This window comes from Telmatherina bonti, assembly GCF_933228915.1.
Source record: "Telmatherina bonti genome assembly, chromosome: 19".
Classification (NCBI taxonomy): Eukaryota; Metazoa; Chordata; class Actinopteri; order Atheriniformes; family Telmatherinidae; genus Telmatherina; species Telmatherina bonti.
This window is the reverse complement of record NC_136617.1, coordinates 11,286,528-11,310,906: the sequence shown is the minus strand read 5'-3', so window position 1 is coordinate 11,310,906 and position 24,379 is coordinate 11,286,528. Positions and strand designations below refer to the sequence as shown.

Sequence of the window (24,379 nt, the reverse complement as noted above, 5' to 3'; positions counted from 1 at the left end):
AGGCATCATCAGCATGAAGCAGTCATCTTTAGATCTCTGTGCTCTGACTTCAGAGCAGCTGCTTTTACAGCCTGTGCCCTTCTGGCTTCAGTATTTCCACCAGATGTTGAATTAGGCTGCAGGGATTTGCTGCTGTTTAGCCACAGGAGCAGCAGTGAGATCCAGGACTGTTGTTGGGAGATATCTTCTGTCTGTTAGGGAGAGTTTTAGTTCCCCCTGTTCATGTTAGCTGGGGTTGAATGGAAGGCTCTGTGCTGGACAAGTTCTTCAAACTGGGAAGACTGTTTCTCTCTGTCACATGGAAATATGTGGAAGAATGCTGTTAGATTATATCCAAATTTTTCACTGCATGTAACAGATAAAGTGAAAATGCATTTAGCATCAGAGAGGAAAACATCCTCTTCTTATTCAAATTCAAAGTTTTACGAACATGCTGAGAAACATGCTGAGCAGTATTTTAAAAACAGCAGCCGTTTGCTGTGAACATAGATGGGAGAAATTATATTCTCGCCAGACCTTATGGCTGTTTGTGTTTTCTGTTCATGAGTTCGGTGTTGTTGCGCTTGGTTTGATCACATATGCATGTTAGTGCAAAGCTTTTGCTTTTTTCTCCAGAACAAACCATGCTAATTTGGTATAAAAAGAAATCTGAAACCTCATACTACATTGATCGGCCTCTTTTTGAAAGAAACATTTTATTATTATCATATTTATTTTCCTGAAATGATGAAGGTTTTAAGTGCTATTTACTGGTAAAATTGCTCAGGTGGAGGAGCAGTCATCTTTCAACCAGAAGGCTTCCCCTGACTACAGGCTGAATTGTCCTTCTGCAAGATACTGAACCCTGAGTTGCCTTCGATGTGCCCATCAGGGTATGAGTAAGTGTGTGAATGGGTGAATGTGCCATGTAATGTGGCACTTTGACTGGAATAGTGTCATATAAGTACAAGTCCATTTGCCAAAATGACAAACTTGAGTCTGCCAGACCACAAACCAGTAGGCAATATCAGCGTGGTGATGCCGTCTCTTTTACACAGTCTACTGTTGTTACAAGAAATACAGCACCTCAGATAAAATCACATCAACACAGCAGCAAGAAGAGCAACTTTTCATTGTTTACTCGGACAGCTCTGCCAAGAATTTTAAACAGTCATGGTGTCGCATAACATCGCCTGCTCCAGTTTGGAGCAGTGTGTTGTGGTCTTTGACAAAGTGTGGTTGCTGCTGCAGTCAAAGTCTGCAGTCGGTGCGTTTTCTGTGTGTTTCTTGGGTTGAATCCTCAGTAGCACGCAGATGGCCTCTTTTGGCAACTCCTTGTTTAATGATTTCATCTGAGGCGCAGGTGAGTGACGTCATATCTGCAGTGTCCACATGCCACCTTTCGGTCTTTTAGAGATTTTCTTCAAGGGCGGCTATAGATTCAGTGTCTTCCCAGAATAATGCATGCTCAGTAGTTCACATGCAGGACAGGAACCTCCACAGATTTCATACATCTAAGTTGTTTCTATGTGATCAGAGACACACTAATGACACATAAAGCTAAATTTAATTTGCATTTAGTGGTTATAAATTATTAGTGTGTATGATGGAACATCTGTCCATGTCCTGATATGTCTGCCCTAAAGAAAAACTCTACTGCAGGGGTGCCCAAAAGTTGGTCTTCGAGGGCCGCGGTCCTGCAAGTTTTCAATGTGTCCCTGCTCCAACGTACCTGGCTTCCATCAAATGGGTCCAACAACCAATTAAGTTCTGCACAATGAGTGATTAATTTGAGTCAGGTGTATTGGAACAAAACCAACAGGATTGTGGCCTTTAAGGACTGGAGCTGGACACCTCTGCTGTAAAGGATTTGTTCCTACAGCAGAACAAGCTTTCTGTTTGCTCATCCGGTTCTACCTCTGCATTTAGAGATCCTCCTTATTTAGTTAATGATTATAATTTATTAAATTTTCAAAATACCTGTAAGCCTGTGATACTTTTTATTGTATTTTACTATCTTATGTCATTTCCATTACTTCCTCTCCTTTTCTTCTGCTGTGGTTTAATGGTTCCACATGTTTAAGTATTACAACATTTTAATTTCTTTTTTCTTATTAATTTCTTTATATATATATATATATATATATATATATATATATATATATATATATATATATATATATATATGTATATATATATATATATATATATATGTATATATATATATATATATATATATGTATATATATATATATATATATATAAAAAGTATTAAAATTCATTCTGATGATACTAATGGGTTTAGCTCTAAATCCAAGTACCGCAGCATCCCTGTGGGCATGGTTTAGTTAAACTAAATTAAAACATGAGTCAAATAACGCAGGAGGAAAATTAGTCTGATTTGCACTGTAAATGTTGCAGTTACATGAGGAACAATGCCATTAGTCAACTATTTTTGAGAATTAATTGCAAATTAAACCTGATATTAAGATTCTTACCTATTTTAACCTTTTTCTTTTCCTCCCATATTTCAGGATCCAGCAAGGAATAAAATCTAGACGATTTTCTTTTTTTTAACAAGTAACTGCAGGAGTCGGATGCTTTAATGGCCTGATACACAAATGATATGCAAATTTACAGTATTGAATGTATTTTTTATTTATTCTTATGTCGTGACACCCAAACTAATTACAGCTGAAAATAAGCCACTTTAGTTAATAATTAATCGGGTACAAAACCCCAAATGGCTTTGAAATGAACAATTAATGCATCCATCAGAATTAATTTGTACTTTCACCCAATTCATAAATTATTTGTCGAATACTCAAATGCTCACGTTAATATGAATAATTTTCTCTTAGCGTCTGGTTTAATCAAGTCGTCCGAGGAAGTAAAAATGTAGAATAAAACCATAAAGCTTTTTCAAATCTTCATATTGAATGACACATTTACATAACTTGGAGGAATTTTTTCTTATTTTACAGTTTTATTCATTGTAATTCATGTTTTAAAAATCTGATTAATCTTTCCATGACTGAGTCATGCTGTTTTAATTTCATCAATTTAAAACTATGTCAATATATTTTGATATTCATTTAACAAAAGACTAAATTAGATCCTGCCCAGTAGTTGTTAATTATAAAAAATGCAGGTAAATTTACTTTGTTTTTCTTTTAACCATTGATTTTTTTTTCAATATTTATGGCTCTTTCCAAGAAAAAAATTCATCAAATAAACAGGAAATGTCCGACTTTCGTATTAAAATCATCTTTAAGCAACATTGTACATGAAATAATCTAAAACACCTACGTTCTCTGAACAACCTCTCTGTTATTAGCAATGCAGCGGGTTTAAAGTATAATAACTATTAGTAATTGTTATTTTTACCAACATGCAAATTGATTGATTCATTTCATCATTGCCTCTGAAGGCATCAAACTACGACATGACTCAAAAGATGTTCTCAGAGTGTAAAATCAAAGCTGTACCAGTATACTTGTTTAATCAACAGACCTCAGAAGAATTATATTGCAGGGGATGATGACAGCATCTTGAGCTGAACTGGAGCCTGGAGGTTTGTGTTACCATAAAAACAAACTGTGTGTTTTTCTGTTCCAGCTCCAAAATCTCCATCCCATCTGAGCTACAGCAGTCTCATATATCCTCCACTCAGATTCCTGCATCACTGAGGTCAAACGTTCAAAGATATGGGCCATGACATGCAGCTACTTACAACAGTAGCAACTGTGTTTATATGTCATTGCTGCTGAAAGTCTGCCTGATGACTGAGGTTATTAAAATGAAAAAAAAAAAATCCCTCTTCAGATAATTGAACTCTGCATTACTTCTCATTTATTTAAGATATTGTTCTTTCCTCAACATAGTTGGTCTGATGTCAGTAGCTCTGAGGGAACCCAAGAGAAGGAAATCAGACATCAGCAAATGAGTAATTCAGTTTTCTCTGTGAATGATTATGCAGAGGCTTTTTTTTTTCCTTCTCATTCAATAATAATCCGTCCACAACAAATGAAATGGACACATTTCATCCCTGGTATGGAAACGTCTACTAAAATCTAAGCTCCAGGATAGCTTATAGTTGTAGGAAACTGTTTCCAGTTTATTGGGAAGGTTGCGGTAACTCTTGCAGATATCCAGTGCCCAAACTTTTCATCTGTTGAACCCAAATCAGAAGGGAGAGGTTGCTGGAAATGAAAATACTGCATGGCTTTTCAAATGCTATTTGCATATTTTTCAAAGAGCAGATCAAAGTCAAGACACCACCTTTGAACTACGCATGGCCTGTTTTGGCCACAGTCACTTCCAAGATCATTATAGAAGTAAAGCTCCAGTCAGGACTCATTATTTGTCCAGTTAAGTTGCTGGCTTAGTTTATGCCGTGGAGGCCAAATCCTTTGGGATCTGAAGCCAACTTAATGCCACAATTGATGCAAAAGTTTGAAACATGATCAGAATCAGAAAACATAAAAACCTCAGTGTCACAGTTTATTTGCCCCAACTTGTGCAGAAGAAATGTTATTGTGCAATACCTCAACTACCAAAGTCTCTGTACATGTAGCCACAAAATGCAAGGCCAAGACAAAGAAACTGTTTCATTAAGATTAATAACGCTGCAGCGGCAAGGCTTGGTTTGCCTGCAACAGTTGTCGATTCCAGCAGTGTAAAGATTTTGTGAGCAACGCTCAGTGCATGAGGCAGCTCCGTGAGATTAAACATGCTGCAGGTCACCTGGAAGTGCCTGAATTTGTATTTCTGCCTGAATAATGACTGAATCTGAAATCCGATCACAGGTCGATGTAACAAACCGGGCCCCAGGTGTGGCGTGTCTCAAGTTTCTTTAATGTGAGAGTAGAAGCAAATAACTGGCAGCTGTAGGAGCGGCAGCGTGCGGTCTTAAAGGGCTTCATTATGGCCTGGCATCACCATGGCAACAGCAGCAGCTGCACGGTTTGACGTCACGCATAATGTGAAACACACATGCACAAATAGAGAATGAGGCCCGGTTACGGATGACCGTACTGCACATGAATGTATTGGCGATCTTTAGAAACAGTGTTTTCATTAGAAAACCTGACAGTGAGAGGTTTTTCAGGAGGATCGTTTGCTCGTGCCGAGCTCAGGAGAACATTTCTGATCATGTTAAGATGTTTGATGCACAAACATCAGGGATGATGCTTTATTCTCCATTCATGTATGCTGTTTCAAAAAATTTAAATAATTGGATAATTGGAGTTATTTGAAGTTATTTTAATGATTAGGACCCTCTAGTTAATCTGTCTTTTTCATAATTTCCCTTGATCCAAAATATTTTAACTGATATCTTATAAAACTCCTGCTTTAACTATCGAATTTGTACAAATTTTGATGTTTTCTAACTTTTTTTTTCATGCTGTAGACATGGATGATTATGCATGCTCGAGTCCGTCATGGTTTGCCTGTAAGCATCTTAAACAGGAGCAAAAACGGTGACAGCAGCTTAACTTGGCGTTAGAAACATAAATCCTAAACGAATGAATGAATGGAATAAAATGAAGAAACCCAGATTTGCAAATGGAATAATCTTTGTCTGTAAATATAGGAACACAGTCATACCTGCTGTATGACTGAGTCAGCTAGAGGGTGCGTTTGAATTATTAACCAGGGGCCAGCAGGTGAGGCTGCATGGGTTTTTTTTCACCCACTACACAAACTAATTGGTAATGAGTCTCCTGTCTGAGGGAGAATCAGAAAGAATACTTAAGTGCTCCCTCTGCAGGCTTGGACTCGGGTGTGTGTGTATGTGTGTGTCTCTATGGGGAAATAAATTAATGAGTGTTCCTTCATTTTCTTCTCCTCCATAAAACCTGTTGTGTTATAATTCTTGGCAAGCATCAAATTGACCTTATTTTCACAAGTTACCTGTTGAAAATCGACCGATTATGTAGAATTGAGTTGAAAATGGAGATCCCGGTCAGAGAAGCGGTGGAGGTTACAGGCAGAAGCTCCGAGCTGTTTGTAAAGGTTGAACGCCTGTTAAATAATTCACCGCTACATGGTCACGCTGCACCGATGAGCTCTGTGTATCTGCTTCACTCTCATTTTCAGACACCCTGACTTCATCCTCCCCGAGTGAACACATCTTGTACTTACATGTTTTTTTTTATTTTAACACTAAATCCAGTAACTGTCATGAAAGAGAGCTAATTATAGCCGAGGAGTTAAACTGCACTGACTTGTGTGCATTTACGTGGGTTACGATACACTCCTCTCCAACATTATTTGAATGTACAGTAAATTGGTGGTCATGTAGCTCCTTGTTTTTAAAGCATCAACATTTCTTTATAACTAGTTAATTATTCTTCTTGAGCTTTGGCAACAAAAACTTGGCACCTTGTGCTGAACCACTTGCCCTGAACTCTCTCATCTGCCCACCAACTACATGCCTGTCAGGGAGAGGTGAGAAGCCTCCAGGAAACCTGAGCGCACGGGGATGTCTGGCTGGAGGGCATGCCTACACGCAATTTGCAGTCGAGTGCTGATGATTTATATGCTGGCAGAAAATGACAAGAGGTGTTTGTGTGTGTGTCTCCCATCTCCAGGGAGGATCAAAGTGTGTCTGGCTCAACAGCCAATCACATGAGAGAGAGATCTGCCTGAACAGGCTTTCTGTTGTTGCAACATGCACACACAGTCAACCTGCACACACACCTGTGTGCATCAACTAAACTAACACTGTTAAAACAGACCTCCCATAGAGTTCAGTACTAATGCAACACACACAGGTGCATATGAGTGTAAAGCAATGCGCAGCTTTAAAGTGGCACAGCTGAACAGATTTTTGCACTTTGAGACCCCCTAATGAAAGATAGTTTGGTTTCTGTCCTTCATCCTGTCTCTTCTCTGGGCTCTATTCAGCAAGTAAAAGTCAGTCTATATTGTTTCTTTCTGTGTAAATTTCTCTTTCTTTTCTTTTATTTATTTTTTTCCTCTTTCCTGTTTTTTTTTTTTTTTTCCTAAATTAGCCACGATGCGTCTGAAACAGCCAGTGTGCTGATATCCAGTAATCTAGGATGGTGTTGCTTTAACTTACTACTAAAATAACAAACTTATGACATTTACTTTAAACAGTTAGATTTATTGTTTGTAAATAAAAATAAAATGTATTAAAAGGCCAAATGGTTTTATGAGTTATTCAAATTTTTAAGGAAAATCAAGTTATGAAAGTGGCGCTGCGATGGACTGGCGAGCTGTCCAGGGTGTACCCCGCCTTTTCGCCCAAAGACAGCTGGAATGGGCTCCAGCTTCCCCATGACCCTACATTGGAATAAGTGGTTAGGAAAATGAATGAATGAATGAAAGCTATGAAAAGTGTCTTACTGAGCTGATGAAGATGTGCTCGTGATTAGAGATGCAGAGCAGATTACAGAAAAAGCATGCAACATGTAAAAAAACCTTTTCAGTCCTTTCTCTGTTTCCTGATACTCGGTCAATATGCAAAAGAGATGAGTGAATTTACTTCATCGTAAACACAAGTTCACAATGTTGAATGTTTTTACTTATTTACAGTATGCCCTTAATTCTTATCACTTTTCTCTGAAAAATAGGGGGGAGGGGTTATTATACAACATCAACAGTCTGAATGGTGTGCATTTAAATCTGCATTGCTGTGTTTTATACACCATTTTCAGTACCAAATTTAAATGGGGTTTTGCTGATCTTATTTAACAATTTTGATCATCTCTTTCTGCTCAGTAAATGGACAAAAGGTTTTTACATCTGCATGGTGTGTGTGACAAACAGAACAGTTTTCCTATAAAACAGTGCTGTGAAGCAGATTTGTAGGTTTACCTGATGTTCTCATTTAATTTATTTCCAGTATTTATCAATATTCTAGCTGTTTTTGAATTAAACATTTTACAGATCAGATGAACTTTGATGCATCTTCTTCGCACAGTAAGCAGCTTAAAAACTTTGAAGTTATTCTACTTTCTGCGACTCTGAAGAACTTCAAAACTTTATTTTTTTTTCTTTGTAAAGAAGCAACATCTGTAGTAAAACTTTAGTTGTGTGTGTGTGTCAGGAGTTGTATCAGTCAGTCTTCTGGTCTTCTGAATAGATCACAGCTCATTAAATAGCAGACATCCAAACAAACTGGACGCAAACACACTATGTGTAGTCAGTGTAAAGTGTACTACTTTGAGTTCATGGAACTAAGGTAGAGCCAGATGGAAACGCCGTCTCGACACATTTCTTTCAGCTTAAGTAATTTCCTTTTTCTTTCCCTGGTGAAGCTTTCTTTTCTTTGCTCCAGTAAGTGCTATTTACTGTCAACATGTATAATTACAGTGAAATACTCCAAACGCTGGAATATTTAGTGTTGCATGACTTATCTGAGGAGTATTTAATGAAACAAACCTCTCAGGATTTAGAGAAATCATGACGGCTCAAAAACATTTCACTACTTCGTTCTGTTTGCATCTTAAAGGCATTGAGTTGGATATTATTTATGTTTTTAAACTATTAACTTTGATTTAACTTCCTACCCTGTGTGCTACGTAGCCTTTTATGTACATGAATGGGAACTTTTACACTCCCACAGGAGATATAAAGTCTAAACGTGCCTTATTTTTAACAGCACCACCATGAAAAATGTAAAAATCATGCCAACACAGTGGCTAGTTCTGCCAATTTCAGACAACAGATGTCTAATTTGGATGACCAGTAAGAGAAGTCTGGTCCTCTTGTGAGCAATTTCCAAAATGAGACAAAACACTGAACAGAAAGTGACAAAACGCTGCAGTGCAGTACATTTATTGTTTGCTCAACGCTAAAAGAATAACCTAAAACTATTAGTATAAAGACCTGATTTAGGACAAAGAAATAGGCAAATAAATGATTGATGCTCAATATGGAAAAATACAAACATTTTTTTTCTTTTCAGTGAAGCTATTCCGATGACCAGACGTTTTTTTTTTCTCCACCAAACCTTCACTTTGTTTTTTTATTCATGCTGCAGCTGATTTAGGACTGGACAATGATTTTGCTTGGTAAATTGAGGCGCTATTAGGAAAAAGGTAAACAGATTGTTCTCATGTGTCAAACTTAACAATAAAGAAGAATTTCAACCAAACGCTGCCAGGGTGCAGTTTACTAGGAAAGAGCAACACCTAAACTTTCCTGTCGGTAGATTAGGCCTACCATTTGTTTCTTTATAGTGATTCTTTGGGCCATTTGAAGAAAATAACACAATTGTACCGCATGAATTAATATCTTTATTGCAAGGGAAATGTTAATAAATACTCATGAACATAAACACTTGAAAGAAATGCTTATAAATCTTTTAAGTGTCCACAAAGTGTCTACAGTTTTAGTGTTCCCTTTGTTATAAATGTAGTGTGTTGTTTTTAGACTGTAAATCAGAGAAACCCTGCACCGAGGCTAACTTGTGCACTATTAGCATCTTTTTGCATTCAGACACATTTCTCTCACTAAAAACACACTCCCTCTGCGAGGGCGTCGGGTGTACACAGTCAGCTCGCCAGCTCTTTCAGACTACAGATTAGCAGTGAAATTGGAGCCCTGGTGTAGCTCGGGGAACTGGCAGTAGCTTGGGTCAAATAAATCAAACGCTCACTTTACTTTGTTTTAGTCTCAGTTCAAAGAGTGTGTGTGTGTGTGTGTGTGTGTGTGTGTATCCATTGGCTAAATTTTGTCAAAGCTGTGGAGCATGGTGTTGGATGTTGTTTTAAAATCATGGGATTAAAGAGCTTTTGATATCAGCGGGATCTTATGTTTAATCATCGTGTGTGTGTGTGTGTGTGTGTGTGTTCAGTGTTACAAAGTATGTGAGACAGGGTAACATAGCAGTATGTGTGTGAAAGGACTGATGGCTGGGTGGTTGGACTGTGTTTGAGTCGTCCACTGCGCTGTTGGGTTTTCAGTCTGTTTTGTCAGCTGGCAGAGGAGGAGAAGTAACTGAACTGTTCACGTCCTCATGAATATCTCCAAATATTCGTCGAGGCCGATAAATATTTTGCTGTGTGTGTAAAGGTTAATGAAAACATGTAGGGGGGATAATGACACAAAGGCTTGTCGTGCAAGTGTACAGAATTTTTCTTGATGTGAAGGTTTGGGGACAGTTGACACCAAGACATTTTCAGTCAAGCTGAATTATCTGAACATGTGTCTGTAGGGTTTGTGTTGGCAGGTTTGTAGGTGGATGATGGTTATAACAGCCAAGATTTGTTATGTTTGGATTTTGAACATCTTATCTGGGTACATTCTGGGGTTATTTGGCATTTTAACAAGATAATCTAGTTATCCCATTCATCCATTTTCCTAAACTCTTAGTCACAGGAAGCTGGAGCCTATCCCAGCAAGCACTGGGCGAGAGGCAGGGTATACCCTGGACAGGTCACCAGTCCATCACATCGCCTGATCCAGTAATTAGAACTGGTAAATTTACAGTGCAAACTGAATTTCCAGAACATTTAATTATAAAAATAATAACAATAAAAAAATCATTTGTGAGAGATTTTATTGAATCAGTTCGACCATACATTGAATATAAAACACTCTTATCATAAGAACATATTGTAAAACTCTTTAGTCTAATTTCCTTGCATCTTGAATTTAATCGAGCATAATCTTGATTGTTTTTTGAAATAATACATCATTTTAACATTTTTTTTTTTTAGTCTTCAGCCATTATTGCCGTCTTCTCAGTGAAGTTGCTGCAACTGTATGAGCTCAGCAGCAATGATGATGATTTGTCTCAGAATACCTCTTAAAAAGTCATATGTGGTTCTTACTGTAAACATACAGACTTCAAACAGGCCTTTTAAATGCATCCAATAAAACAAACTAATAGGTCCTTTTTCGTTGCCAGTGGTAGTGTGTTAATCTTCAATAATCTAAGGCAGGGGTCGTCGTCGTCTCCGATTCTCGGGGGCCGTAGTCCTGCAAGTGTTGGGAATTTCGTGCCACAACACACCTGACTTGGATCAATGGGTAATTAGACCTGTGAGTTTAAAGTCAAGCTCTGCACAAGTCTACTAATTAAGTCTGATGTGTTTTGGGAGTGTCCATGCTGCAACACACCAATACCTGCAAGCCTGCGGCCCCGGAGGACTGGAATAGGCCACCCCTGATCGAGGGGCCACAATATATTTATTACTAGTTAATTAGACCAAACTAACATCCTCATGGTCAAGCCCAAAGGCCAAAGTAAAACACCATGTTGGAAAGATCAACTGTCACCAACAAGCTGCGATGGACCATAATTTTTGATAACGTTGACAATTAGGTAATTTAATCATGTTTCCTGACCACGGATATCAGAACCACACAAACGGGCCGAGAGTGAGCTGCTAGCTGTAATGCAGGTAGTAAAACCATATCAATCTCTTCTCAGTATCTCCTCAATCTAAGTCTAAATATCGAAAATTAGTAAACATGTTTCTGTATTGTCTTCCAATCTGTGATGCTCAGCACTGAAATCGGTAATCATTTTGCCAAATGCGGTCATATGACATGTGACTAAATGCTGATCAAGCACTTTCCCATTTGCTCAAGTGTTAGCAGGTGTTTGGGGATTATTTTTAACCAGTGCAAAAACGCATGTAAATGTTACTGTATTTAATCAAAGCATGTGATTGTCATGGATTTCACATTTGATTGTTGCATTTGGTCTTTTGGAGATGGAAACAATCATATTTAGATGAAAAGGACAAAGTCCTAGTTTCCTCTTCTTAGCCGGTAGTGCTTCTCGGCAAGTAGCTAGCTAACAAAGCTACTTAGCTAACAAGCTAATTATCAGAGGAAGTCATGCTTATCAGAAACCGTTTTCCAAAGGAGTATAATAATGTACAGTATATCTTCTCATAGTCGAATGTTCTGTGTGTAGCATGATTAATTAGGTTTATTCTTATCCAGTGTACATACATCAGTCTTTTGAGGCCCTGTCAGTCCAAATAAATAAAGTATTGGATACTGATTTAAACAAGTTGACAAACATGGAAAATAATTTATCAACAGCAGAAAAATTATAAGATAATAGCTTTTCTCAATGTACCATAATTCTCATGAAAGTTGAGTTCAGCTTTGAAATAACGTCTTGTTTTAACCTGTCTGCTTGAAATGGCTTTCCAGGATTTCCATAGATTCCCAGTTAACTTTAATGAAGTAATCTGGCTAGTGTAAGAGTCCTGTCGCCTATATTAACATGTTTTTAGTTAATTGGATCATTTGTGTTAATGAAAGCCTAATTAAAGAGCCAAACTACTGAACATAAAAATATCTTTTAGCTCTTTGTGGAAGATACATCAGACATAGTGAAGATTTCTGTTACAAGTTAGGGGTTATATTCTGGCTATTTTCGCAAAATCTTCTTTTTCTTGTAATCCTCTCTTATGATTGGTTTCATTTAAAGCAAATGTGCACGACAGGTTTTTCTGTAGTTAAGGAAGTCCTTTAGATTCTGTAGAAACTCTGAGACTTGAGGTCATAGCAGCTGACAGAACAACAGCTGTCTTGATCTAATGATTGACAGCTATCTCTGTCTATTACATCTCGGTCCCACCCCCTGAATAGCCAACTATAGGCAGCAGACATATTAGAAAATCAAAGACCCATCCCAGTAAGTTAGACTGGTACAAAAGTGAACGTTTATTCACAAATACCTGCTTTAAGAACTTTTAAAAAAGGGAGTCATAAAATATGGCTGCTGGTGTCATGACATGGACCAATACTTAGTGTCTGACAAATGATAGTAAAATTCCAACGGCAGTAAACTGATACATCGGTCCAACGACGGGACGTAACCAGAGAGGGAGGATATTTTCAGGACAAACATCCAAAAAATCCCAGGACTGTACTGTAAACCATCACCCACTCATGCACACACACTCCTGCAGAAGGCATCTTAAGACTGTGGCCTTCACTCACAGGCATCCTTGGCCTGTTCCCCTCCCTGGTTTGGTGTGTGGTATTCCAGGACTGCATGACCCTCATCGCCCCTGGTTGAGCTGCGAGGAATTCCGTTTACTCCTTCAGATTCTCCCACCATACATGCATCGTAGCCTAGCTACGGGAGATTCCTGCTCTATCTTTGAAGGCTAAAGGATGAGGCGTTGCTTGGTAAACGTGGCGCAATTCAAAATTTTAACCTTGAGCTTCTTACCTTTTGTTGTCTGTCCAGCACAGCTCAATGTGACCTCTTTGAGACACTGCTAATTGGCTGGAAGTTGGTATGTCGTGTCTCGGCATTAAAGAGATTGACGGCAGCGGCAAAGTGACACTTCTGCTGCTTGTTGACACGTGAGATGCGCTGAAGTTGGAAAGTGACCTTGGCTATATGGAGAGAGGGAGATGCTGACTGATGCAACCAAGGGGCAACACCGTGTGCTGTTTTAATGATGGATGTCACCTGGTTGGTTTCTTGTGCCGACTGTTGAGCAAATCCCTCTGCAGCTGCTGACATCAAAAACATGAAAAGGTTTTGACATTTTTGTGTAGTACTACATGAACTTATTTTGTAGTTGTGTCACAGTATGGTGGGATATGTTGTTAAGAATAAGACTTTTGATGTCAAAGACTGGTTTTATGGGATAACATGGCTACCGTCTGTAAATATTTTTTAATTTATACACTATTTATGTGTAAATATATTTTCTAATCAAATTATTCAGCTTTAAATCAGCAAGTAAAATGAAAAATACATCAGAATTGTCTAAATATTCTAAAAAAAAAAAAAAAAAAAAAATCCACCTTTTATGAATTTAGTGTCATTATTAGATCATCATATGAAACCCCAGCTGCAATTTTACTGAAGTTAGGTTACTGTGCAAACTAAAAAAAAAAAAAAAAACAAAACAAAAAAAAAAAACCAGATTGCAATGATTTACAAATCTTATCAACCTTTGATTCCCAATAGGACAAAAAAAAGCATATCAGAGGATGAGACATTTTACCAGTTTGTGGGAAATATTTGTTCATTTTGAATTTGATGACAGCAACACATCAGTAAACACCTTTTTATGGCAACAATCTGTAAACATAAAGTGGTTTGGCGGAGTTATTTTCCCGTCAGCAGGATTTTAGCTACTCAACAGTTCAGCCTTTTCATTTAATGATGCTCTGAACGTTTTCTACTGGTGAAAGGTTTGGACCATAAGCAGGCCAGTTTAGCGCCCAGACTCTTCTAATGCATGCAGTTTAGCATTTTATCGCTGAAATCTGCAAGGCCTTCCCTGAACGTGATGGTATCTGGATGGGAGCAGATCTAAAACCTCCATGTACTTTTCAGCACAGATGGAGCCTTCACGGATGTGGAAGCTGTCCACATTGTAAGCACTAATACAAACCCATACCATCAGTAATGCAACTTTTTTAACTAGCCTCTGTGAGAAAAAAACACTGTTTGGTAAGTCAGACAGGTAAATGCTCCAAATGCACCAAATATTTAGCATCAAACATCTGCTGAGAGGTTTAGTCTGACAGAAAAACTTTGATGCAAATGGACAAAGTACCAAACATGAGGAACATCGCTGAGTAGTGACCATAGTTGTACAAAATGCTGTAATCACTGACAAATAAATAAAAAGAAAAAAGCAAATATGATGCTTTTCTTAATAAGATCCTTCCTTTTTTTTTTTTTTTTTTTTTTTTTTTTACTATATTCTTTCCTTCCTCATGCTCCAGTTCTCAAAAATAACTCTCCCGCTTCAACCTCCCTATAGCAACAAGACGAGAAATATAGTCTGATACTGCAGGACAGTGAGTAACTGCCTGCCCTGCTGGGCAGTGTGTGTGTTTGTGTGTCTGGGTGCATCTTCAGCTGCTCCAGTTCCTCAGCCCAGTTCCACCAGTGTCCATGTGGAGCAGCTCCTGTGGGAATGCGATGGCTGACTTTACATCGCAGACAGAAGAAGGGAGACCAGTTAAAGTCCCAGTCTTAGATTCCAGGTCACCTACTGTTCACTGCAACACCATGCTGACGCACCAAACCATTAACTCGCCAGCGAGGCTGCCGTCTCTGGAAAATCGGTCAGGAAACTTGTGCGTGTTTGAAATTAAGGTTAAATCCAGTCACGGTCTGCTGGATTGTGTCTGCCACAGAAAGAAAAAAAAAAAAAAAAAAACTTCCCAGGAAGTTTAGAACTGCTGCATCTCGGCCATGAATTAACCAAAAGCCCTGTGGTGAATCCAAAACTGTTGTGTGCAAATTGAAGCAAATGAACATCAGCACGATATTTCCACTTGAGCAGAAACTTGTGAAGCTTTTCAACTTTCACCAAAAACTCCTGAATATGTGCTGATAAAACATTTAAGAAGTAGTTTTAAAAGTATTTAGTAAAAGTAACAAAACACTATAAAAAGACTATAAATCAGTGCTGTCACCTTCTTGACATCTGCTGCAAGATGTTAGTTTTATATTTATTCATCTTCAACACTATACTACACATTGTTAATCTGAAATGTAACTGTACTTCTGTGAGTAATTGTACTAAGCTGTTCTCTTCTATACTTAACCACAACATCTGCTGCTGTCATACTACACAACAAACATGGTGCTCCTAGTCTGTAGACCAGTAGACAATAAATGACAAAGAACAGACTGATCATTGGACTCTGCACAGTTATAACATTATGATTCTCTTATGAGTCATATCACTGTTTTGCATCAGATTCATACCTGGAATAATATAATATAATATAATATAATATAATATAATATAATATAATATAATATAATATATATTTCCGAAATGTATATTCCTTTCTGTGTGGAGTTTGCATGTTCTCCGTGTATGCGAGGAGTTTCTCCAGGTACTCCAGCTTCCTTCGACTGTCTAAAGATATACATGTTAGGTTAATTGTTTAGTTTAAATTGTCCCTAGGAGTGTTTGTGTGTGTGACTGGTTGTTTGCCTGCAAAAGACTGGCGACCTGTCCAGGGTGTACCTTGCCTCTCACCCAGTGATTGCTGGGATAGGCTCCGGCTTCCCTTGATCCTTAATTGGACTATGTGGTTAAGAAAATGGATGGATATTCTTGGGCACATTCCTCTCCATGTACAGATATGTTTACAGTTGAAACTATTATGTGAAATGTTTTTCATTTTATTTTTATAGTGTGTGTATATATATATATATATATATATATATATATATATATATATATATATATATAATTTATTCTATGCCTAAATGCTTCTTCTGTTTTTCTTTTTTTGTTGGTTTTTTTTTTTTTTTGGCGCTGCCGTTGTGCCATACAATTGGTCCAACTTGTGAAAAATAAAAGAATCTTGAATCTTGAACCTTTAGAATATCCATATTGATAGACATGTATGGATGCAACTATTAAAAGAATAAAATTTTACACATTTGTTCATATTAAATGAGTTGAATTCCGATGTGTTTATATCGGTAGAGTTTAGAGTTGCCATAGTTATGCAAACTGTCGGGGAGGCACGAGATGCAGATGTTTTGACTTCTGTTTTTCTCTATAAATCTGCTCCACAGATGTCTGAAGAAGAGCAAAAATAAGAAACAGAAAAAAAAAATAGAGCAGAGTTGAGTCAGAAACTTTTTTTTTTTTTTTTTTATCCAGTTGTCAAGCAAAGTTGGGGCACATTTTTTGAAATGTATCAACAGAAACTGCTTCAAAAAAGTTTCCATTATGTGGATTACAGTGAATAAACTACGTGTGTTGTAGGATGTGGATAGGACATGTAAGAAGACACAACAAAACTTATCGCCCTTATTTGATAAAAGAGAAAAACTTGAGATATTCAGCAGTTTGTTTCAACTGGAGACTTCTTGAAGATATAAGACAACTTGGATTATTTCAGAAGTTTGAAATGGAAACCCAGTCTGCAGTGTTTTTACGTCAGTAGATCTACTTCTCCACAGAGAGTCTAAATATGTCTGCAGAAGGTTTTCTCAAATGAAATTTATTCATATGGATGCAGTCTGGCCACTTCAATCAGGCCTGTTTTCTTCAGAGAAAAAGGTTTTTGCTCCAGGTGAACTTAGTTTGATTTCTGCCATATTTAAGTTCAGAACTTTAGACGGAGGTTTACATATAAAGTTTCTCCAGCAGGCTGAGATGTTCTGAAATGTAGAAGTTCACATGACTCTGATAACTTTCTCATTGACCAGTTTAGTTTGCTGTTGCCCTGCTTCAGCTCCAAACCATCTCTCTTTTTCACACCTTGTTGGTCTTTCAACGCCTCGTGTCCTCATGCCAACATGACCAGGATTTACTTTTAAACAGGCCTTGCGTGTAAATGAGCGGCTGTGGAGCCTCGGGGGGGCCCGTCCTGCCTGCTGACTGAGATGCTGCTCTGTCCCACTGAATTGGGTCAGCTGGGTCACTCGCGTACAGAACCAGCGTGAGAGACGACCACAGTTGGGTCGATCGGCTGCAGCTGACAGGATTTTATTTACTGACTGCAGGCCAGAAGTTCAGCCTACTTGTGTCACCTCTGCTTCTGGTGTTTGAAGAGTTCAGCTATTTTAAACATGAAAGGGGACAATTTGCTGAAATATCAGTTTCAACAACAGTTTTCTTGGAGCAGCTGCAATACATGCTAAACTGGATCACATCTTTGCTCAACCTTATGGTACATTCAGGCCATTTGGCATAAATGTGAAGGATAAGAATAATGTAGAAGATAAACAGGATGATTGGTGGACAGAATGAATGGTTCAGCCTTGAACCATTGCGGCTCTGAGAGCTGCAGGATGCAGAGTAAAATAAGGTCAAAATGACAGAGATGTGGATTTTAAGCTTCTGTGGAAATGTACCCAACCAGTTCTGAAGCCAAAAGTTTGAATCACACAGATCTGGTAAAACGATTTATTTAATAGCTTTATGGTTTCTCAATGAAATTCTCATCGTGTTTTAGTAATATTTTTTTTTTTTTTTGTGCGACGGGTTCATGGTTGAATCAAACAGACCCTCCAAACCAACCTCATTTGGATGTCAGCTCTTCAACTATGATCCTTTCTTTCCTACAGAGTAAGGTTTTTTTTCCCACTATGAAAAAAAAAAAAAAAACCATCAAACCACACTGAAACATTGCAGTGATTTCCTGAAATGATCCGTTTTTCTGCAGTGTGCTGCCTAACTTACTGATGGGCTGAGACGAGGTGAGAAAAAAGAGAGATAACACCTTGTCTGATGGTGAGAAGAGAGCTGGCAGGAAAAGGAGGAAGTGTGGGGTGAAGCTAATTTCTGATGTAGGAAATGTTTGTTGGGGGGGTGACAGAGGAAGTGTGAAGAGATATGTGGAATGATGGGAAGAGATGGGGGACAGGTGGGAGGAGGAAACTAAAAGTGTTGCACTGAGACAGATGGTGACTACAAACATGGCTAACTTATGGACGGACCTCCTGACGTCCATGAACTCCTTATGAACAGAAAAGAAAGGCGCCAAAATGTCTTATTAAAACCAGAAACTGAATAGTTGTGGTCATCCCTTTGCTTTTCTGGAAGGACACTTGGGACAGTGTCGCCTCCTGCAGATGCAACGTGGGTTCATCTTCTTTGGGAAAGCCACACAATCTGAAGATGACACTACCTTATTAATCCATGCCATCTGTCTGGCAGAGTGAGGATGAGGAGTTTACAGCCATGCAGGCAGTTCTAGGAGGCTGTAATTTCCAGCAGCTCCTGGCACACTGTTGTTCAGTTTGTTTACATGTTTAAGTTGATAGGTTCAACTTTAATTAGCAAATCCTAACACACCAAAAAGCTTGTAGGGATCCAGTTTAGCTCATTTTTCTTTCTCCATGGCGGAAGTATCAAACCCATAATATTTTGTCTTTATGGACAATTTTTTTTTTTTTAAATCCATAATTAGAAGTGGATGGTGTTGTAAAGAAAAAAAAATGCAGACAGTTCTATTTGTTCTCCACATACAGACTGTAAGTGGCCCATTAACCCTATTAAGCCAAATGCAACATATGTGATACATACAGTTTATGAGACAATTTGCATCACTTTATGATGGAAACTTTGCTCAAAACCCAGTTGACATAATCTGATATGTGTCTGATATAAATCTCCTGTGTCTCTCCTTCTAATCTTGACTTACTACACAGTAATACATGGTAAAAATAAACTAAAGGGACAAATAAAGACTTCAGATTAAATAAAAATGTCTTTTTCTCTGTCGTTTTTCTTAGGTTGGGCTAAAGTTGTAGCACATTTAGTCCTATTGTGTTAAAAAATCTGATAAAACTCACAACAGTCTAAAATCTGAAACTACTCAATATGAAAGGAAAATGTTAACGAGGTCAGAGCAGGGATATTAAACTCTGGTCATTGAGGGACCACTGTCCTGCAGGTTGTAGATGCTTCCCTGCTCCAGCACACCTGACTGTAATAAAACCCAAGTTCTGCAAAGAACCATTAACTTGGTTCAGGTGTGTTGCAGCAGGAAAGCATCTAAATCTGCAGGGCAGTGGCCTTTTAAGGTCCAAAGTTTGGCAACCTGAAGTTAGAGCCTCATCTTTTATTGTAAACTAAGTTTGTGTTTATGTTAAATCTATATTTCATTGTCATGGAAGTGATATGTTGTTGCTGTAACTTCAGTTTGCTGCCAGTTTAACATCTTGTGTGAAGCACATTGTAAAAACGAAACCACTTTTTTTTTCTTTTTTTTAACAAACCTACATTTTCCTATTTTCTGTTCTAAATAAATGATGATGTTGATCATTTTAAATGAGAATAATCCCAAATAAGAGCAGGTGGTTGTGTTATATCAGTAGCTTGATTCAGCTCCTTCACATCCAAGAAAAACTGAATCCAAATCATTTTCAGACCTTGTATGTCAGCATTTCATGCAGCATTTCCAAACTTTGGCAGATTTTTGCCCTTTGATGCTCTCCAACCTAACTCGGCAGCCATCTTGCATTCCACCAGTTCTCTGAGCTCTCACCAGTCAGTAGAAGTCAATATGATTTTAATTCTTGTCTTTCTGTCGCTTTATTTATACATTATCTTCACTTCCTCCAACAATGTCTCCCTGCATTTCCTTACTGAAACAGTCATCGCCTACACTCTCGATAATACTCATCAGAGAAGAGTTTTAAGGTTGGGAAGTTACGTTGCATTGCTTTAAGAGATGCTTTAAACAACTCAGTAGCAACTCTCAGCTGTAGTACATGACAGGTCCATAAACGGTTTTAAAATACCAGCAGCTGGTCGTAAAGTCCTCGATCAGCAACCCATCTCCGCCATGTATAAAAACAGTAACTTTATACTGAAATTCTGGTCATTTTGTGCTCTGAGGCACAATAATTCCCAGTCGCTGCTTAAACAGGCTGAAGAGAAACGGAGAGACTGGGTGTGACAGCAGTGTCACAGGGAGGAGACGAAGAGGATGGAAGAAAGATGTGGGGAAGGATGAAGAGGGAAGAGCAGGGGAGAGAAAGTGGAGTCAGTGGTGCATTGCAGTGCTCCCCGCCCCAGCTGACACACACGTATGTGTAGAAACTTCAAGAAAAATATGCTTAAAGAAAAAAAAAAGATGCAAGATCCTGAGTATAGCTAGATAAATGAATAAAAATGTAAGATAGAAGTAAAAATGTTTCATATTTTAGTGTGTGGCTGTGGATTAAGCCGAAGTGTCAGCGTGAACATGCTGATATGCAACAAGCAGCATGTTTTAAACGTGCTGGAGGTGCTGTCGGATCTCCAAGCTGACAGGCTGAGATTGGGTGAACCTTTCCCCAGGAGGGAAGTGTCCCGTCTCGGGAAGAGTGAGAATGACCATCTGGCTCCTGCAGGTGCCTGTGGAGCTTCTGCTGCACTGAAAATCAGTTCTGCAGCAGTTCACCCTGCTGGAGTGTCCTTGAGCAAAACTTTTTCCTGTTGCCAATCTGCTGATAATGACACTGTAATACTTCTGTATGCAGACATGAGTGCTGCTTCTGTTCTAACTGCTGAGTGTTGTAGATGTTGAGATACATTTTCGCCTGATAAAACCAACAAATAGGTAGTAGTAAAAGAAAAAACACGTCATTCAGAAGAAGAGCAACGAGTCCTGCAACAGATGGTCTGGCCCAAACACAAAGTCCTGATTTCAGTATCATGGAGTCACTGTGGGATTACATGGAGAAGATCACAGTATGAGAGACTGAATCCACTCAGCTGTGGCGACTCTCAGCAGTGTTTAAAAAAAAAAACAAAAAACAAACTTTGAGTCATGCTGTTTAAGTAAAAACTCTCCCCTTTTTTTACATACTGAACACAATTTTAAAGTGTCTGTAATATTTTTTTAGTCTTCTTGACCTAATAATACAAACAGGAAAGCAACGACAGTAGACGCAGCCTCTTATTTGCCTTCTGACTTGATTTTTTAATTTCATTTTGCTGTATTTTGTGTGTTTCACATTGTCTTACAGGACCTTGACGTTTCTGTATGCATTGTTTTATTTTGATTTAATTTATTGACTTTTTTCCTGTGAAGTTGAGTTAATTCTTCAAGAAATGCTTCAGATGTTCATAAATATTATATTAAGACTTGGCAAAGTTCACGTGGAGACACATTGCTTCTAATGAGTTTAAGCATAAAAAAACCAAAACAAAATAAGTAGGATTATTGAAGTTTTGCTCACCTGATTTTTTAAATGTACTTGCAACTTCTTGTTTTTTAAAGTGTGGTGCTGTTTTATATGCTGGAGATGATTTCATTGGTCTCTAGGCAGACTGTGCTTCCTTTAATGCAACCCTGTCTTTTGCATCCTGATTGGCTGCAACTCAACAATTCCCCCTTGGCTGATTCCTCCAACATATCTACCAATTTTTGGTCTGAGATGGAGATGTGTTTGCCAGCCTCACAAATGTCTTTCAAGTGTTCACACATAAATGTCTACCAGTGGTTTCTGCAAATCTTCAGGATTGGTCTGCAGTGTGAAAAGCAGCTTGAAAACCTTTATCAAATTATTGTAGTTCGGTTGTTAGTAAAGTTTGAGTTCATTATGCATCAATTAAAAACAAAACTAGGTTTCATCCATATGTCGTTCGATCGAGAGTAAACCCAAACTCTTTCTGAAAGCGACCGCATGTCCAGAAGTTTGTGTTAGAAGAGCAACAACACTATCAACAAGTAAATGTGTTCTGTGTTTTGACTTTAATCCATAAGAACCCAGCATGGCATATATGATACATAGTTTCCGAGACATTTGACATCACTTTATGAAACAAATTTTTCTCAAAATCCTGTTTAACACAACCAGATTTTTGTCTTCCGTCCCTTAATGGACACCAGAAAGCAGAAATTTACACTGTAAAAATGTTGACACGTCACATGGTAATAAATGGTAAATATTCGGGGTGGGGAAATTGAATCAAAAAATCAAAAATTGGGATTTTTTTTTGTTTAACAATTTTAAAATCAGTTTGTTTTTTTGTTGAAAAATCTTTTTTTTTTTTTTTTTTTTTTTTTAAATAAATAAAAATAATCCGTTATAACATTTCTGTCATTTTTATTGGTTTTATTGATCTTTTTACTTGTCTTCTTGGGCATTATAGCAGCAGAATGATGGTCTGGCTACTGTGTTGTTTTCCTAATTGAAATCAAGGAAAATGACGAGTAAAAAGAAAAAGTTTAATACATTTATTTTGTTTTTAATCTACAAAAATCATAAATATGAAAGAATTGTCAGAATCGCAATTTAAATCGAATCTGCACCCAAAAAATTGGGAATTGGGACAAAAGCATATTGTCACAGCCCTAGCAAATATTACTATAAAATGTTGGTACTTTTTTATTTTACATTTTGTTAAAGGGACAAATAAAGACTTCATAATAAATAATTAGACTCATCTGATCTTTTTTTTTAAGTTTGGTTTTTATGGGTTAAGAGGAGAGATTGTATCAGAGCTGCTGCTCGTACCGTCTCAGATGTGTCTGATGGATTGTGTTTGTCATCAGGAGGAACCAGAGACATCGGTTCAGCCCTCACCAGGATGTGCATGAGACACCGCAGTATTGAAGCCAAACTCCGCCAGTTCTCCATGTGAGTAGGTGACAAACAGGTCTTGTCCCTGCTATTCCCTTCTTTCATCTCCCCCTCTTCCCCCTCAGTGTGTCACTTTCGCTGCACATCTTCCTTCCCCTCCGTCTTTCTATTCATCCTTTCTGAAATTCTCAAACAACTCATGTCTCCACTCTTTCTGTTTGTCTCCTTTCTTCCTGTGGAAAAAACTCTGTCCACTTCATCTTCATTACCCCACCGTGTGTCCATTTACACCCCCCCCAGTATGCAAGCGCGGGGTCAGGCAGGTTTAAATGCAAAGGCGAGATCTACAGCTGAGCTGCTGAATGAAATGTAACAGCAGGAAGATCAGAAGAGGCTGTGAGCAGAAATGCATCCACATCAATATGCAAAGGAATTTTCTACGACTAAATATTAGTCCCAGATGACCTTCAACCCAGTGTCATCCTCCAGCTTCTCTGTGGGGATCGTCATGCCAGATGGGATGTATAAGCACCATAATGTCCTCTCCTGACTGGGATCTTCACACACTATCTCAGTCTTTGGGGCTAATACAAAGTACACTATTGTATTTTAATTTTCTCATTCATTTTAATAAATTAAATAAATATTTACAGCAACTTATTATGTTGCTGCAGTGGAAAGAATAAAGCCTCTGTGACCCGAGATGGTTTGCAGCGTCGTGTGAAGTGGAATTTCTGCCAAATAAATTGCCATTTATTTCTTCTCAAAACATTTTATGACCAGGTGAAAGAAAAATGATTAGGACAATATGATTGCAGGTGACTTTTTTTTATACTGATAGCCTTGAAATGTGTCCTCCAGCAAAAACATTTGGTGCCATGAAATAAGTTTCTCCTTTTTTATTTTTTTCTTTACTTAAAAATTCACTCGTCCTCTTTCTTCTCTGCCAAACACCATAATGAAATATAAATTTCAGTAAACATGACGTTGGAGGTGTTCCTTGTTCGACTGATGGGGGAAAAACACCTTAATGTTCCTTCAGATCCAGTCCAAAAAACAAACTGGTTTATGAACTTCTTTAACCAGTAGATAAAAACTGAATGTCTAACTGGACAGACAGATGGATAGACTTGAATCTAAAGCTGTGGGTTCTCTTCTAGACTCTGATTTTTAACCATTAATGCACCAAAAACCCAACTTTTGAACCTACAATAAATAAACTGAACCTAAAAGACAGATTTAACAGCATGTTTGTATTTCCAGGGTGTTTCTGGACTGTCTGATCAACCCTCTACAGGAGCAGATGGAGGAGTGGAAGCGAGTGGCCAACACTCTGGACAAAGACCACGCCAAAGGTTTCATCCACACAGAAACACACACCAATATGTATTTTTAAGAATCTGCATACAAATATGACTATATAGAAAC

At 38.1% G+C, this 24,379-nt stretch overlaps 1 protein-coding gene across 1 annotated transcript in view; it reads left to right on the top strand.

Moving 5' to 3' along the window:
- The window catches only part of LOC306770458 (protein MTSS 1-like), a gene marked incomplete at its 5' end in the record, with an annotated part of 69,183 nt that overhangs the window by 29,481 nt on the left and 15,323 nt on the right, over nt 1–24,379 (top strand). Inside the window, 2 exons of the mRNA XM_079259306.1 lie at nt 22,924–23,008; nt 24,215–24,306. Coding sequence (XP_079115432.1) covers nt 22,924–23,008; nt 24,215–24,306 — 177 coding nt within the window. The remainder of the gene's footprint in view (nt 1–22,923; nt 23,009–24,214; nt 24,307–24,379) is intronic.